We start from the raw sequence: 16,206 nt of genomic DNA on the forward strand, positions 1-16,206 counted from the left end.
TGGTGATTTTTTTAAAGATTATGCATTTGTATTTGTTTGGATTCTGTGGGACTAAATGGAAGATGCACCCTATAAAGTATGTTTCCACTGCTCGGACCTCAGGAGACTGGGAAACTCAGTAGTACTCTTTCACAGTCTTGGCTGGATGCTGAAGGGGCAGGTTTGGCTCTCCTGTTTGGGTGCCAGATCACAGTGCCAGCAGAGATCTTCCGTGTGCCCTCAGCAAACCCCAGGTCTCCTGCTTAGAGCTCAATGACCCCAGGGTTGGTTCTTCCCATGGTTTGTTCCATTTGCAGTGGGGTGCTTCTTGGAAAATCTCCTATTTCTTAGAGAATCTAGTCTGCTCTCCTGCCAGCCTAAGCAGAACTTTCCATGATTTTTCACTCAAATCATCAGCATAAATATGATTCTGTCTTGGCTTTTTGTATTAATATCTGAAGAAATTTGGTTTTCTCACAACTCAATATTCTCAGTAGTTCTGTGAAATGGGGAAGTCAGTTAATTTGGCACATTGTGCAGTTGAGAAAGCTGAAACCTTTCGTCAGAGTGATGTAAGGTAAATTTATTAACTTCTAAAGCCTCAGTTTCCTACTCCGTAAAATGGGAAGGTTCATCTCTCCTTCTCAAAGTTTTGTGATTATTTACGAGAATGGAATTTGGGAAGCGTGCAGACCTTAGGGCAGTATTGGCACAAGGTTTTATTACGATCACCCAAAAGATAAGCTGGCGTTTTCCCTCCTGGTGCTTCTTCTGTTGGCCGGAGACGGTTACTGGGTCGTTCGGACTCGGCTTGCATAGGACCGCGCAGACGGCCCCGGGGGCCCGGCCTCAGCTACTTCGGGGGAGGCGGAGCCAGCCCGCAGGAGCCGCCTCCCGGGAGGCGGGGCGGTCCCGGCTGCCGCAGCTTTTGCCTCCTCCCCTGGCTCCGGGTGGTGCTCTTCGCGGCCGCGTCAGGGGTGAGTACGCTGGGCCTCGGCTCCGCCTGCGCCCGGGAAAAGCAATTCCGCGGGGAGGGCGGCGGCTGGCGCTCTATGGGCATCACCCGGTGGCGAGCGGGATCGGTCCCAGGGCCTGGGACGGCCCTCCTGCCTTCCTCCGGGCGGTGGGGCCGGGCAGGGGGCCTGCAGAGGCAGAGCCCTGAGGGAGGCACGGGCTCAGGTGCCGGGGCCACCGCGGCGCTCCCTCTGCTGCCGGAGGGATGGTAGGCGAGATGCTGCCAGGTAGGCCCTCAGGGGTCGTTCCCCCCGTCCCGAGAGCCCGCGTCAAGGTACTGGGGTCGCCACTAGCACTTCTCTCCCCTCCGGGCGCATCAGTGTGAAGAAGCTGCTTCCTCCCTGGAGCCCTATTTCACCAAGGTTTCTACTAGGAAACCCATCTGCTGATACCGACAAGGGGCCTGCAGGGGCCGAAGAGCTGGGGAGGTCGACTGGATTTTAAAGTACCGTGGATACCTGCCCTTAGTCTGGCTCTGCGTCCATCTATGTCAGTCGTATCGGTTGCTGTTCGGTCTTCCATTAGATAAGAGCCAACTCTCGGTTTGAGGGGGAAAAAAAAAAGAAGTCTATGAGGACTGAGACTGAGAAAAGGCCTTTGGTTTGGTACCCTTGGGAGAGCACTTCTCAACGGGGTGGGCGTGTGCTGGATTGCAAAGTGTTCAGAGTGGGTGAGGGTTGAGGACCTGGAGGCGGCCAGGGCACAGGGAGACCTTTCCTGTCCTTTCGTGGTGAAAGGGAGGAGGAAGAAGACAGTAATTTGAAGGTTGAGGGGCTTTTTGCTTTTTTATTTTTTAATTTCTAAATTTCTTTTAAGAAAGGCGAATCACATTGAGGATGCAAGAAAGTGAAGGAATCTTGGATAGTGATGAATAACATTCAGGGTCCAGACTGAGAAAGTGGGCTTAAAAAGAGGGGCCGAGGGCCCTTCTAGGCACCTGGGCTGAGCTGGTGGGCCAGAGGGCTGGAATGCGTTTCTCTGGCCAGAGATAACGCTAAATGCGACCACAGTTTATCGTTTTGGAATTTTATCTTCTAGAGCAGGGTTGGCTTTTCAACCACATGCAATTGCAAAATTTTAATGTGCCTGTTTGTGTTGTAGGGGAGAAAACCTTTTCTGTTTTTCCCCTCCTAGGTCCTTTAGCTGGTCTAATAATGGAATTGATGTAAAACATAAACAGGAGAAAAATTTAATTTCATACCGGTGGGATTCCATAACAGTATGAGGCTCAAAGAAGTAACCAAAGCAGACAACTTTCATATGGTTCAGACAAAGAAAAAATAAATTTGTGAAGAATTGAAAAGGCAGAAGTTAGGGCTTGGGGTAGCGAACTGATGAGGAAGTAATAAGGTTTGTTATACAGCATTCTCCACCTTGAATTCCCAGCTCTAGTAATAAGAGATGCATTATCCTGGTGCCTTCCTGGTATAGAGAGGGTGCCTTTCACCTGGAAGATTTATTTCCTGCTTTCAAGAAGAACAAAAGAGGGTGAAAGTGATCTTGCACTGACTGTTAAAGTAACTTTAATTCAAAATAATCAGTATGCCCAAGTGGCATATGTTGGCATGGCATATTTTGCCTACCTTCAGTGTTTTTTAGAGGAAGATCCTTGTTTTGGTAAGATTTCGACAGCCCTCCCCCCACCCCCAACCGTGGCCTGTGGACGCCCTCAGGCCAGGAATCAAACCTAGGACACTGCAGTGATGATGCCGGATAGTTATCCTGCTGTGCCACAAGGGAATTTCCCTTTGATCAGATTTTTTTTTTTTTTTTCCCCATCTGATTAAAAACATCTGTTAAATAGAAGTACTGAACTGTTTGGCTACATAATCTTGCAGAGGGTAATAAAACAAACTCTCTTAGTGTATTTTATGTGTCACTTGGTGGCCTAGGTATTAGTATCTACTTTAAACTGAGCAAATAGTAATTAATGCATGTTTTTCCCCAGAGGTACATGCACGACTGGAGAACTCACCATTTCTTTGAAGATCTTTAATTCAGAGTGGAAACATTCAAAGCAAGTCTGTTGTGATGGTTTTCTCCTCACTCTAAAGCCATCATAAAACAGTGATGATAATTGAAGCCTACCTGGGTTTCTATTGAAAATATTGATTCCCTGGCCCCACCCCAGGCCTTGGCAATAAAAATCTCTGGGGGTGAAGCCTAGGAATAGGAATTTTTAACAGAGACTGCAAAATTATCTGGCATTGAAAATTATTGGAAGCGTTTGAGGTTTTTCTTTGAGATTTGGGCTTGTTGAGGCCTCTTTAGAGTAGATTTCCTTAAAAGTTATATGAATGAATTGCTACTAAATTTAGGTAAATTATAATCCCCGCCTATTGTGTCATCTCTGAGTTTTTAATACATTTTAAAACTAGGTAATGATTTTATCAGAAAAAAAATTTCTGATCATAAAAACTGTGTTTTAGAAAAATGAGAAAATTGAAAAGGAACAAAATTTCTCTAATCTGTAATTAAGGGATGACCACCAGTGATTCTTTCTGGCATTTTCTATGTAAAAGGCATGCACATCACACATTTATAGCATAGTTTGGATTGTATACTCTATACATTTTTATATTCTATTTTAAAAAATTTATTTATTTTTAATTAAAAAAATTTTTTGTGTCGTTTTAGGGCTGCACCTACCACATATGGAGGTTCCCAGGCTAGGAGTTGAATCAGAGCTGTGGCTGCCAGCCTACGCCAGAGCCACAACAACGCCAGATCTGAGACTTGTCTGCGAACTACACCACAGCTCATGGCAACACTGGATCCTTAACCCACTGAGAGGGGCCAGGGATCAAACCTGTGTCCTCATGGATACTATTCAGATTTGTTTCCACTGAGCCACTCTGGGAACTCCTGTGTATTTTTTTTAACTTAGCTATCATGAGCATTTTCCCATGTAAAGTTTTTTAAGCACCATTTTAAGGAAGGTATGTGTTTCATCATATTGGTACTGTAATTAATTAAATCAGCTCCTTATTAACATTTTGATTTTTTTCAATTTTTGGTTATTTTAGTAATGTTAGTTTGAATATCATGTCTACCTGATTATTTCTTAGAATAAATTTCTAAATGATGGAGTCAAAAGCTAGTCAAATGCATTTTAATTTTTTAATTTTTTAAAAATTATATTTGATTTACAATGTTGTGCCAGTTTCTGCTATACAGCATCAAAGGCATTTTTAAAATCTGATTTTCGCATATCTCCTTACTGCTTTTCCTCACCAGAAGGAAAATGAACGTTTCTGAAGGGTCTATTACATTAAAGTCCAATCTCTTATTTCAGTGGTTCTCAAATTTTAATGTGTATAAGAATCACTTGGGGAGCTTGTTAAAAATTCATTTTCCTGCATCCCAGGCCCAGCTGTTCTGACCCATTAGCTCTGGAGTAGGGCCCAGGAATCTGCAATTTTAACAAATTTCCCTCCGTATTTGATATAGGCACTTTTGGAACCACACTTTGAAAAATGTTTTTTTAAACAAATGGCAAAATGGACTCACATTAAGGTCACTTGCCCAAAGCTATTCATGCATCTGGTTACCAGATGTGCACTTAGCTCTTTGTGATTTCAGAACCCTTGTTTGTTCATTACCTTAGACCTTCTCAAACCTTTTTGTTGATGTGCCTGTGGTGACTTTGGAAAGGGGGCTCCACCTGACCCCACTGCAGGATTCTCTGGGATAGCTGGGAATGACGCATTATATAACAAGCCTCTCTTAAAGCCCCCACCAGGACTTATGACTACTTTTATGCTGCATACATAACATGGGCTACATAAAATGATTCCAGTCTTTTGCTAGTTAAATTTATTTGTTTCATGCCAACTCTTGTAAAGTAGATTATGCAGGACTATTGGGCAACTTTTGCCCAGAGGCAGGGACACTGCTCTGGTGTGCCCTCTAGGTGGAGGGAGGAAGGGGCAGGCTAAACAGCAACTCCTCCCAGAGTCAGAAAAGAGCAGTACTGCTTTTGAAAACTCAGCAGAAGCAGCAGAAGGTGGTGGGCATGACTAAAGGAAAGTGCCATCTATTAAAGATGGGGCCCTCTACCCTTTTAGAAGAGTGTTGTTGTTGGTAAACCAAAGGGATCTTGTGTAGGGCTGAGCCTTTTTCACTCTTTAAAATCTGCTCTAAATGGAATTTTGCACACATTTAATTTTTTCCCTCCTTTATTAGTCTTTTTTTTTTCCTTCTATTTTCTCCATGTTGCATTTGTTCTATTTTTATTTATTTATTTTTGGCCGCACCCATGGCATACTAAAATTCCTGGGCCAGGGACTGATCCCATGCCATAGCAGTGACAATGCAAGGTCCTTAACCTGCTGGGCCACCAGGGAACTCCTGCATTTGTTTTAGTAGTAGCCTGGGATCATTGTGTGTCCTTATGTATTTCAACTAGTATATCCTAGAAAGTCATTCCTTATTTACCAAATTTAGTATCTTCTATATCATGTCAGTTTGAGGTACTAGGAGTACAAAAAACAGTGCTTCTCTTTGAGAATTAAGTTAATTTTACTGTCATAGGTTGACTTGGGCTATATGTAGTCTTTGACATTATAACGTTAAATTTTTAACTAATTTTAGGGAAAAATTGCAAATATTGTACAGAGAACTCACTCAACTTTCCCTAATATTAGCCCCTTCATAACCATTGTTTAGTTATCAATACTTTTAACTAAGTTATAGACTTCATTTGACTTCATCAGCTTTCCTGCTAATGAATTTTTTTCTGTTTCCATATGTGATCAAGGATCCTACCTTGCATTCAGTTATTTCACCTTAGTCTCCTCCAGTCCTAGATAGTTCCTCAGTTTTTCCTGGTTCTTCATTATTTTGACCCTTTTGAAGAATACTGATGAGTTATTTTGTAGGATGAAGTTAATTTGTAGAAAAGTACTGGCTAGTTGTTTTGTAGAGTGCGTCACTGATGCATGAGGTTGCTAGATCTTATTACTGGTAATATTAACCTTCATCGCTTGGTTATGGTGTTATCTGCTAGGTTTCTTCACTATAAAGTTACTGTCTTTCCCTTTGTGGCTAATAGTTATTTGGGGGGAGATACTTTGAGACTATGCAAATTCTGTTTCTCTTCAGATTTTTATCTACAAATGTAAGCACTCATTGGTGGGTTTTGTCTTCAACAATTATTTACAGTGGTGTTTGCCTAATGATGATTTTTTTTTTCTATCTCTTGTTTCCTTATTAATTGGAAGTTAATTTTAAGAAAAAGCTGCCCTTTCCCATTTATTTGATCATTTATATTAGTATGGACTCATGGATATTCATTTCACTCTATGGGTTAAAACACAATATCATTTTCTTCCTCCAGTGCTTCCACTTTTGTCCATTAAGAGCTCAGCCTGAGTTTAAATGACTTGTACATGTAAATGGCTGTTATCATTTCTATCCCGTCTTTGCCCCCTGCCCTGTTACCCTAAAGCAATGAACAGTAAAGCAGCCAGTTATTTCATAAAATGGGTTTATTCAGAAGCAGCAAAGAATTACAACTTGGGACATGCAACTATGGCAAGCCACATGCAGTTTTATTTTATTTTTTTTGTCTTTTTGTTGTTGCTATTTCTTGGGTCGCTCCCGCGGCATATGGAGGTTCCTAGGCTAGGGGTTGAAGCGGAGCTGTAGCCACCGGCCTAAGCCAGAGCCACAGCAACGCAGGATCCGAGCCGCGTCTGCAACCTACACCACAGCTCACAGCAACGCCGGATCGTTAACCCACTGAGCAAGGGCAGGGACCGAACCCGCAACCTCATGGTTCCTAGTCGGATTCGTTAACCACTGAGCCACGACGGGAACTCCAGCAGTTTTAGATAAAGCAAAGGAAAAGGAAACTCTTATTGAGGAGAAGGGAAAATTGGGAGGGGCTGTTATAAACCAAAAATCCATTGGAGGAAATTGGCAGTTTGAAGTATAGTGGCTTTTCATTGGCTGAACTGTGACAGTCTCTCAATGGCTGTGGTGTTGCCAGGTGAGGAGAAAATCTTCCTACCCCTGGTAGTAAAGTCCTGTTACTTCCTGCCAGAGATGCAAGGTAGGTCTCTTCCTGTTGGGGTCTGTATTGTTGTGATTTGTATCTCCCCTTCCAGCTTCCCAACTCCATTTCAGTGAAGTTGCTCTTTATTAGTTTTCACACAACCATTGCTTCTTTAGGGTCTGGGAGTAATCCCTCAGGAGCTGGGTAAAGGAGTTATAATTGGGAAAATGAATATTAGCGGTCCAAGGACAACATGTGTGCAAATACTCAGCACTCAGGAACTCTGCAGTAGTAAAAGGAGTAGCAAAATATCAGCCTTTCCACTGGTACTTCCCCAGACAGGCCCAAGAATAGGACTATGGGCCTAGGGCCAGATCTTGCCGGCTCTGAGATACCCTGTGTCTGCAGGATTATCAGACCAGATGGATTTAGAGACATTAGAATGCTGATTTTATTGCTCTTGGCTGCTGAGTGAAGACCACACCCTTTCTCTGAGGTACATAGTGCTTAGTATTTACAGAGTCCTCCCTCCCCAACCCCATCACTTTCCACCTTCCATGGTGGTGTAAAAATCTGTGCATGTAGAGATTCTTTGAGAATGCTACTTGGCATTCCTGATTTACCCTTTGTTGTAGCTTGTCTTCCATGCTCATTTTTTTTTTTAATTGGAAGTTTCAAATATACGAAAAAGTAGGGAGAAAAAGAAAATGAACCCTCAGATACCTATCACCTTGCTCAATAGTTTTCAATATTTTACCTATCTTATTTCATCTATTCCCTCATTTTCAGAGTTGGGGCTGGCATATTTGAAAACACATTGCAGACATTAAGATTTAAAGAAGGAGTTCCCATTGTGGCTAAGTGGGTTAAGAACACAACATAGTGTCCATGAGGATGCAGGTTTGATCCCTGGCCTTGCTCAGTGGGTTAAGTATCTGGTCTTGCCAAGAGCTGTGGTGTAGGCTGGCAGCTGCAGCTCTGATTCAGGTGCAGCCATAAAAAGTAAGTAAATAAATAAATAAATAAATAAATAAATAAATAAAATAAAAAAGGAAAGAAAAGATTAAAGGAGTAAGGAAGTCTTGAGTGCAAGAACTATCCCTTAATTCCCATTGTAGCCCAGTGGTGCCTCCCACCATGCCTGAAAATAGCAGGTGCTTAGAAAAGACTGGTTGCATTGGGAGGAGAAAAAACAAAATTATGAGAACATCATCATTTTGAACTAACTCTAGGGCAGACCTCGAAAGGAAAAGGGTGGTGAGTCTTGCCCTAAAATAACTTCTTTCATGTTACCTGAATTTGTTCTCTATAAGCATGTTCCCCTGTCACTTCAGGACAGCCTTAATTAGAAAACTCTTTTCAAGGAGAGTTCAGGGTCTCTCATTTATTTAAATGTTTTTCACAAATCCAGTCTGATGCCATCTTCCCAAACACCAGCTGGGAGTTACCTGCCCTAAAAAGAGCCTTCTTTAAAAAAATAATTTTTAAAAAATTATAAAAGTGGGATATACTCCCTGAAGGAAAAATAGGAAAGTACAGAGAAATAGCAAATAAAAATCATTCAATATGTATTTTTCAATATGTATTTTAATATGTAATTCCAGAGATAACATTATCTTAGTTAGCATTCTGATAAAATGTGAAGATGAATCACATTGGTAATCAGTCAATAAATATTTATTACATCCTTGTGTATGTACTGAGGGTGTTTGATGCATCATTTTGTTAAACTTCTTACATCAGTGTTGTAAGATAAGTTAATTTTTTTTGGTCTTTTTTTGTTTTTTAGGGCCACACCCATGGCAAATGGAAGTTCCCAGGCTAGGGGTCGAATTGGAGCTACAGCTGCTGGCCTACACCACAGCTCACGGAAAAGCAGGATCCTTAACCCACTGAGCCAGGCCAGGGATGGAACCTGAAACCTCATGGTTCCTAGTCGTATTTGTTTCTGCTGTGCCACGATGGGAACTAACTCCCAATAAGTTAATTTTTTTTTTAATTGTTTTATAGCTGGGAAACAGAAACATGGTGAGAGAGTTTTCCTTCAGTCCCTTAGCTGATAAGCGGGCCTGGCAGATCTCTCTTGAAAGACAGTGGGACAAAGTAATAGACCGTTCATCCTGGGGGATGTTTATTAGCAGGAACTGAGGAGACCTCTTACTTGAGCTTCCTTCATGCTGGCTCCCTGTGTAGTCAGTTTTGAGGAGGGAGTTCTTGTGGTGGCTCAGCAGGTTAACAGCCTGACTAGTATATCCATGAGGATTCCGGTTTGATCCCTGGCCTTGCTCAGTGGGTTAAGGATCTGGCGTTGCCGTGAGCTGTGGTGTAGGTCGTAGACATGGCTCAGATCCTGAGTTGTTGTGGCTGTGGCGTAGGCCAGCGGCTACAGCTCTGATTGGACCCCTAATCTGGGAACCTACATATGCCTTGGGAGCGGCCCTAGAAGAGGCAAAAAGACAAAAACAAACAAAAAACACTGTGGTGTAGATCAGCTTGAATCTGGCATTGCTGTGGCTCTGGCATAGGCCTGCAGCTGCAGCTCCAATTGGACCCATGGCTTGGGAACTTCCATGTGTTGCAGGTGTGGCCCTAAAAAGGAAGAAAAGAAAAGTTTTTTTTTTTTTTTTTGTCTTTTTGCTATTTCTTGGGCCGCTCCCGAGGCATATGGAGGTTCCCAGGCTAGGGGTTGAAGCGGAGCTGTAGCCACCAGCCTACGCCAGAGCCACAGCAACGCGGGATCCGAGCCGCGTCTGCAACCTACACCACAGCTCACGACAACGCTGGATCGTTAACCCACTGAGCAAGGGCAGGGATCGAACCTGCAACCTCATGGATCCTAGTCGGATTCGTTAACCACTGCGCCACGATGGGAACTCCAGAAAAGAAAAGTTTTGAGGAGAGCAGTAAGGCCTACGAAAATGAGGGAGTGATTAGTTGTAGGTGGATCCCACCTAGTCTCAAGAATCAAGGTTAGCAATGAAGGGCTAATTAGTAAGTACAGCTGACTATTGAACAACATGGGTTTGGAGTGTATAGGACCCCTTATATGAATGAAGTTTTTGTCGATAATTACTACAGTGCTACACAATCTGGGGTTGGTTGAATCCAAGAGTGCTGAACTGCCCATGCGAATGGCTGACTCTGGGACTTGAGCACCCAAGAATTTCGGTATCTGAGGCAGGTCCTGGAACCAGTTCCCCGAAGATACCAAGGGGTGACTTTAATCATTAAGAATGTCTCCTTGTTTTATTATAAATTTCTTATCTTTGGACAAATTCTATGGGTTGCAGTGCAGGATATTAAGTCTGTGGTTATTCCTAACTTGCTACTTGTTGGGTATGTTTTTAAATCTCGCTAAAACACAGTTCCTCTTTCTTTAGAATGAGAGGGCAGGATTTGTGTGGTTTCTGGTCCTTTCTGCTTCTAACACTGCAGTACTTCTTTGATCAGAAATCCCTTCAGCATGTGAGTCTCATTGTCAAGGGCTACTCCTCTATTATTTTTTTCTATCGAAAAACAATGTTCCCTATCTAAATTTTCCAAGATGGAGATGTTATCAAAAACAATTGCCAGTCCTAGCATTTCAGCCTCCTGTAATTAAGTCCACAAGAGGTCATCTGGCTCTAGGAGCCTGCAGACTTTCTGTTACCTGGAGGGAAGAAAACAGACTGCCAAGAAACCCTTTCAAGGACAGTCCCAAGGAAAGGAGAGGAGGAGGGAGGTAGAAGGCTACATTTTTCAAGGGTTTGTGCTGGGCATACCCAGGCATGCAGGGGAGGAAAGAGATTGAAATGTCCATGTGAAGAATGTGGCAGAAGCCCAGGCTAGGGAGCTGAGCATGTGGGCTCAGACCCTCAGCTCCATCACTTACTAGTTGTGTGGGGTTGGGCACATTCCATAATCTCTAAACTGTTATTTTCTCCTCTATAAAATTAGGAGACTCATAATTTTTATCTATAAAGTTGAAATAAGAATTAAATAAGTTAATACAAGTGATTTAGCCTCAGTGCATAGCACTGAGTAAATATACAAGTAAATCACTCTTTTGTTTTTTTGGCCACCCCAGACGTATGGACTACCTGGACCAGGGATCAGATCCCAGCCATAACTGTGACCTAAGCCATGGCAACATGGGATCCTTAACCCACGGTGCCCAGCCAGGGATCAAACATCCGTCCCAGTGCTTCCAAGACGCTGCTGATCCTGTTTTGCCATAGCAGGAATTCTAACAACCCTTCTTTTTTTTTTCTTTTTAGAGCTGCTCCCTCAGCATATGGAAGTTCCCAGTCTAGGGGTCAAGATGAATCTGTAGCTGCTGGCCTACACCACAGCCACAGCAACTCAGGCTCTGAGCCTCGTCTCGACCTACACTACAGCTCTCGGCAACGCTGGATCCTTAACCCACTGAGCGAGGCCAGGGATCGAACCCACATCCTCATGGATACTAGTTGGGCTCGTTACTGCTGAGCCACAAGGGGAGCTTCCTCACTCTTATTAGCAATTAATCTTCCAAGTAGTTTTTACGCCCTTCAGCATTTATTTGTGATACCTTCCCAAGACACTAAACGCGGGCCCTACTGTTTAATTGCTTGCTGAGTCAAATCTTCTTTTTGTGGTTTGACCCAGGAAACTAACCTCTGTTTATAACAGTGTCCAGGAATGCTTTCTAGGTTTCCTCAAGCTCACCTCAAGCTCAGTTTTGGGAATGCTATCCTTTCGTAAGTATGAGGTTATCTTGAGAGTTGCTAAGATTATTTTATTTTTTTCCACAGTAAATTACCACATCCCCACTTCTCATTTGAAAAATCAACAACTTTGTTTTCTTTACAAAAGCACAGAAGTGTATCATACAAAATTCCAAAAATGAAAGAAAGAGAAAGAAAAAAAAAAAACACCCCTAGCTAATCCCATACTCCTAATGCAATTATTGCTAGTTTTTGGCTGTATTTCTTTCTAGAGTTTTATTTCTATAGTTTTAGTGGTAATCATGCACACATGTATTTTCTGTTTTTTCTTTTTGTCCCTTAAGATTTACTCATACATGTTTTTGTATTATTTCAGCACAGAAAATATTTTGGTCTCCATTCTGTCCATTTAATTGAGACTATGTTTAGCTGTGGAGATTATCAGTGTTCTGGCCTTAGCATTTTCCATACTCTTCTGATAACACATTTGGAGGAGAGATGTGGTTTTGGTAATGCGGAAAGCATGTGGGGCCTCCCAGGTAGCCTTCATTGCCTTAGTGCATTTGTGGTCCAAGGAGGGCCCTGAGCTATGTGGCCTCAGAAACTGGATTTTTGTCCATAACTAAGAGCATAGCCCCTTCTCAGGGGTGAAGCCATACTGTCCTACTACATGCTATTGAAGCATGATTCAGAATGGCGATTCATCCACTGACAGAAATACACTGCAATAGAGTGGTGGTTCTGGCAGCCATTAGTGGGTCTGCCTGTTGGTTATCCCCAGTCTAGAGACATTCAATGTAAAATAATATAACAGTAACACTTAATAGGCGCTTACTGTGCATTAGGAGGTGGGACAACATTTTATGTATTATTAGGTCATCCAGGCCCACAGTAACCTCTCTAGGAAGGTGCTGTGTTTTTTTGTTTGAGTGTTTTATTTGTTGCCTTTTAGGGCTGCACTTGTGGCATATGGAAGTTCCCAGGCTAGGGGGTGAATTGGAGCTGTAGCCACCAGTCTACACCATAGCAACTCAGCATCTGAGCCATGTCTGTGACCTATACCACAGCTCACGGCAATGCCAGATCCTTAACCTACCGAGTGAGGCCAGGGATGGAACCCGCATCCTCATGGATTCTAGTTGGTTTGTTAACCACTGAGTCATGACAGGAATTCCTGGAAGGTGCTGTTTTTATCCCCATTTTACAGATAAGGAGACTAAGGCTCAGTGAGCCATGGGCTCTGTTTCACAGTTGACATGTAGGGGAGCTGTTGTTTCTGTCTAAACCCAAACACTGTGCTGTAGTTAATTACTGACCTCCTGTGTTAGCATTCTCTTGTGATCCTTGCCTTCTTCCCCACCTGTTGGGATGTGCCCTGTGGCAGTGCCTCATTGTGGATGTAATACTTATTACTGAAAAATCCTTGACTTTTCATTCCCTGTTGTCAAGAAACATGTAGAGGAGAAGAGCTTTTGTCTTTCCCTTTATTTTCTCTTTGGGTCAAAATACACTTTAGAACAAGATTTCTCAGGCTGTTACCTTCTCTCTCTCTCTTTTTGCCATGCCAACAGCATGTGGAAGTTCCTGGGCCAGGGATCGAACCCAAGCCATAGAGGCCACCTGAGCTGCTGCAGTGACAACACTGGATCCTTAACCTCCTGGGCTACAAAGGAACTCCCATGTTGTTACTGTCTCTTAAAACTGTTTCAGGAAGGGGCAACTAAGGGAGAGAACCATTAGGGTTGAATTTGGGGGGTGTGCCCAGCTCATTGCCCATCTCTTCTTTGCCTTCTCCTGTGTAACGTCTGGAAATGGCTTTTCTTCTGGGGTGGATGGACGTCAGCTGGGGTGACAACCCATAGAGAACCCCTGTGATGCTTAGATGGTTGGAACCTTCTACCTCATAATCTCTGGTTTTCTGATCTCCAACTGTAGTTAGAGAATTCCTGTTACTGTTAGTCAAGATCAGTTGGGGGTAGGTTTTCAGTTTGTACTGATAGGAATCATTTCAGGATAGGATTTCCATTTGAAACAGGATGTCTTTGTGATTGCATTTTAGAGACTGTTGGAGCAGAACTATCAAGCAAGAGCAGGCTTTGCACTGTCATTTGTCATCAGGTTTGCAACCAGACTGGAAAAGCTGAATTTGAAGCTTCCTGACTGCAGTGAGGCCAAGAGACACCTATTGCTCACAAAATAAGACATGAGCTTCAACGTGACTTTTCACCTTTCCTACAGATTCCGATTACTGCTGCTTTTTACCTTATGCCTGACAGTGGTTGGGTGGGCCACCAGTAACTACTTTGTGGGTGCCATTCAAGACATTCCTAAAGCAAAGGAGCTCATGGCTAATTTCAACAAGGGTATAGTTTGGGGGAAGAAAGGAACTGTGACAGATGAAGCATCTGTGAAAAAAGCAGACCTTGACAACTGCCCTTCTGTGTCTCCATACCTCAGTAAGTATTTTTTTCTTTTTTATAAGTAGTACATAAACTGTTTCTTTAACTATAACAAATGTACAGAAAAGTACAAAAACCAGATGTGTATACATCTCACTTAAGTTTCACAAAATGAACATACTTGTGTAACCAATTTGTAAATTAAGAAATGAAATCGGGTGTTACTTTTGTGGCACAGTGGGTTATGGACCTGACTGGTATTCATGAGGATGCAGGTTTGATCCCTGGCCTCCTTCAGGGGGTTAAGGATCTGGTGTGGCCATGAGCCATGCTATAGGTCTCAGATGTGGCTCAGATCTGGCATGGATGTGGCTGTGGCATAGGCTGGCACTGCAGCTCCTATTTGACCCCTAGCCTGGGAAGTTCCATGTGCCACAGGTATGGCCCTAAAAAGCCAAAAAAAAAAAAAAAAAAGGAGAGAGAGAGAAATGGAATCTTACGGAGTTCCTTGGTGGTGCAGTGGATTAAAGGTCCGGCTTTGTCATTGCTGCGGATTGGGTCCTAGCTGTGGCTCTGGTTTGATTCCCTGGCCCTAGAACTTCTGCATGCTGTGTGAACAGCTGCAAAAAAAAAAAAAAAAGAAAGAAAGACATGGAATCTTTGTAGAACTCCAGAAGTTCCCATACTTCTTTCAGTCACTGCTTTTACTTAAGATTCTAACACCAAGTGTTAGCTTTTTCCTGTTTCTGAACTTTAGATAATTGGAAACATACACTGTACATTCTTGGTGTCTGGCTTCTGTTGCTCACTATTATATTTGTGAGCTGTATCTGTATTGCTGACGTATAGTATTTATTATATAAACATCCCTAATTTTATCATCCAGCCACAGAAGTCTCAGGAGCATGTGTCAGTAGGCATGTGCAATGAGCTGGGGGTTGGTTGATCTGGGTTGATGGCTCTGCCCCGGTCCTCCTCCTGGGACCAACAGGCTGGCCTGGGCCTGTTCTCCTGGTGTTTGCAGAGCACAGCAGAGAAACACCAGCACATCCAAGCCTCTGCTTCTCTCACAGCTGTTGGCATCCCCTTGGCCCAAAGTAGGGAGTCAAGGGAAAGGATGGTACATTTTCAGTGTAGTCTTTCTTAGTTTATTTCTGTGTTTACTTCTTAAATATGTTGTATGTTTTGATTCTCCGTTGATGTCTCACCTTTCAGTTTAAATGAACAATAAACTGGTTTTGGGGAGTACTTTGATTAGGAAGGAAAAACTCTACAGCAGTGTTATATGTAACCCACAAAGGTTCTATCAGACCTCTGATTCTCCAGAACATCAAAGTGCTTATAATTCTCCAGATAATCCTGGGCCTGTCTTTCCAGAATGCTCTTCCTCAATCCATGTCTGCCTGGTGGATTTCTATTTAGTCATCAAAAATCTAGCTTAGATGACCTCTCCCAGAAAGGTTCCTGAGATGGGCCCAGAGTTAATCTTAAGTTCCCTGTGTCCTTGCCTTTTGTTCAGTTGTTGTGTTGTTCAGTGTGTTGCTTACATGTTTGCCTTTTTTCCCCCGTGCAGGCAGGATGAAGGTAGGGTGGTCCTTTCCAGTTCTGTGAAGTCCACAGCTCTTCCTTGGTCCCATGGAGGTGGCTCTCTGCATACACTTAATTATCTCTCTGTTGGGCGGCCTGGGGCTCTTTAACTGAGCAGAACCTGCAGACCCCCTTTCCTGACGGCATCACAGACTTGTATTGTGCTCATCCTTTCTTTACTCGGTAGTAGAAAAGCCAAAAAACATTATTCCTGATTGTTCGAGGGAAATTGTTCCGCTCACAAGTTACACAAGTTGAGAGAGGAAAATGAGTTACTGAAACACAGATCTGAGGGTATCACCCGCCTTGTTCAAAATCCTCTCAACATATTAAAGCCACAAACACATTCATAAAAACCACTGGGCAGTGACACAATACTGAGTATGGATCAAGAGGGTGACATAAGTAGTGATGAATTAAGATGGACCATTAGTGACCCAAGGAGGAACAAAACTTGAGAAAATAGCATGGGAGCGGAGAGTCAGTGAAAACAGGCTGCAGAAGGGTAGGCATGTAAAAAGTTATGACAGTGAGAGAGTAAGCA

The 16,206-nt window shown here is 43.0% G+C and overlaps 1 protein-coding gene across 3 annotated transcripts in view; it reads left to right on the plus strand.

Annotated features, from left to right (window-relative positions):
- The first annotated feature begins 890 nt into the window (after positions 1–890).
- Positions 891–16,206, plus strand: part of B4GALT4 (beta-1,4-galactosyltransferase 4) — a 34,801-nt gene continuing 19,485 nt past the window's right edge. For 2 of the 3 annotated variants that reach the window (XM_047791667.1, XM_047791686.1), the window contains exons 1-2: positions 891–956; positions 13,736–14,132. In XM_047791667.1, coding sequence (XP_047647623.1) covers positions 13,880–14,132 — 253 coding nt within the window. In that variant the 5' untranslated portion in view covers positions 891–956; positions 13,736–13,879. Of the gene's footprint in view, positions 957–987; positions 1,221–13,735; positions 14,133–16,206 lie in introns of those variants that run through there. The other variant, XM_047791677.1, reaches the window with a different exon arrangement.

This window comes from Phacochoerus africanus, chromosome 1 (assembly GCF_016906955.1).
Source record: "Phacochoerus africanus isolate WHEZ1 chromosome 1, ROS_Pafr_v1, whole genome shotgun sequence".
NCBI lineage: Eukaryota > Metazoa > Chordata > Mammalia > Artiodactyla > Suidae > Phacochoerus > Phacochoerus africanus.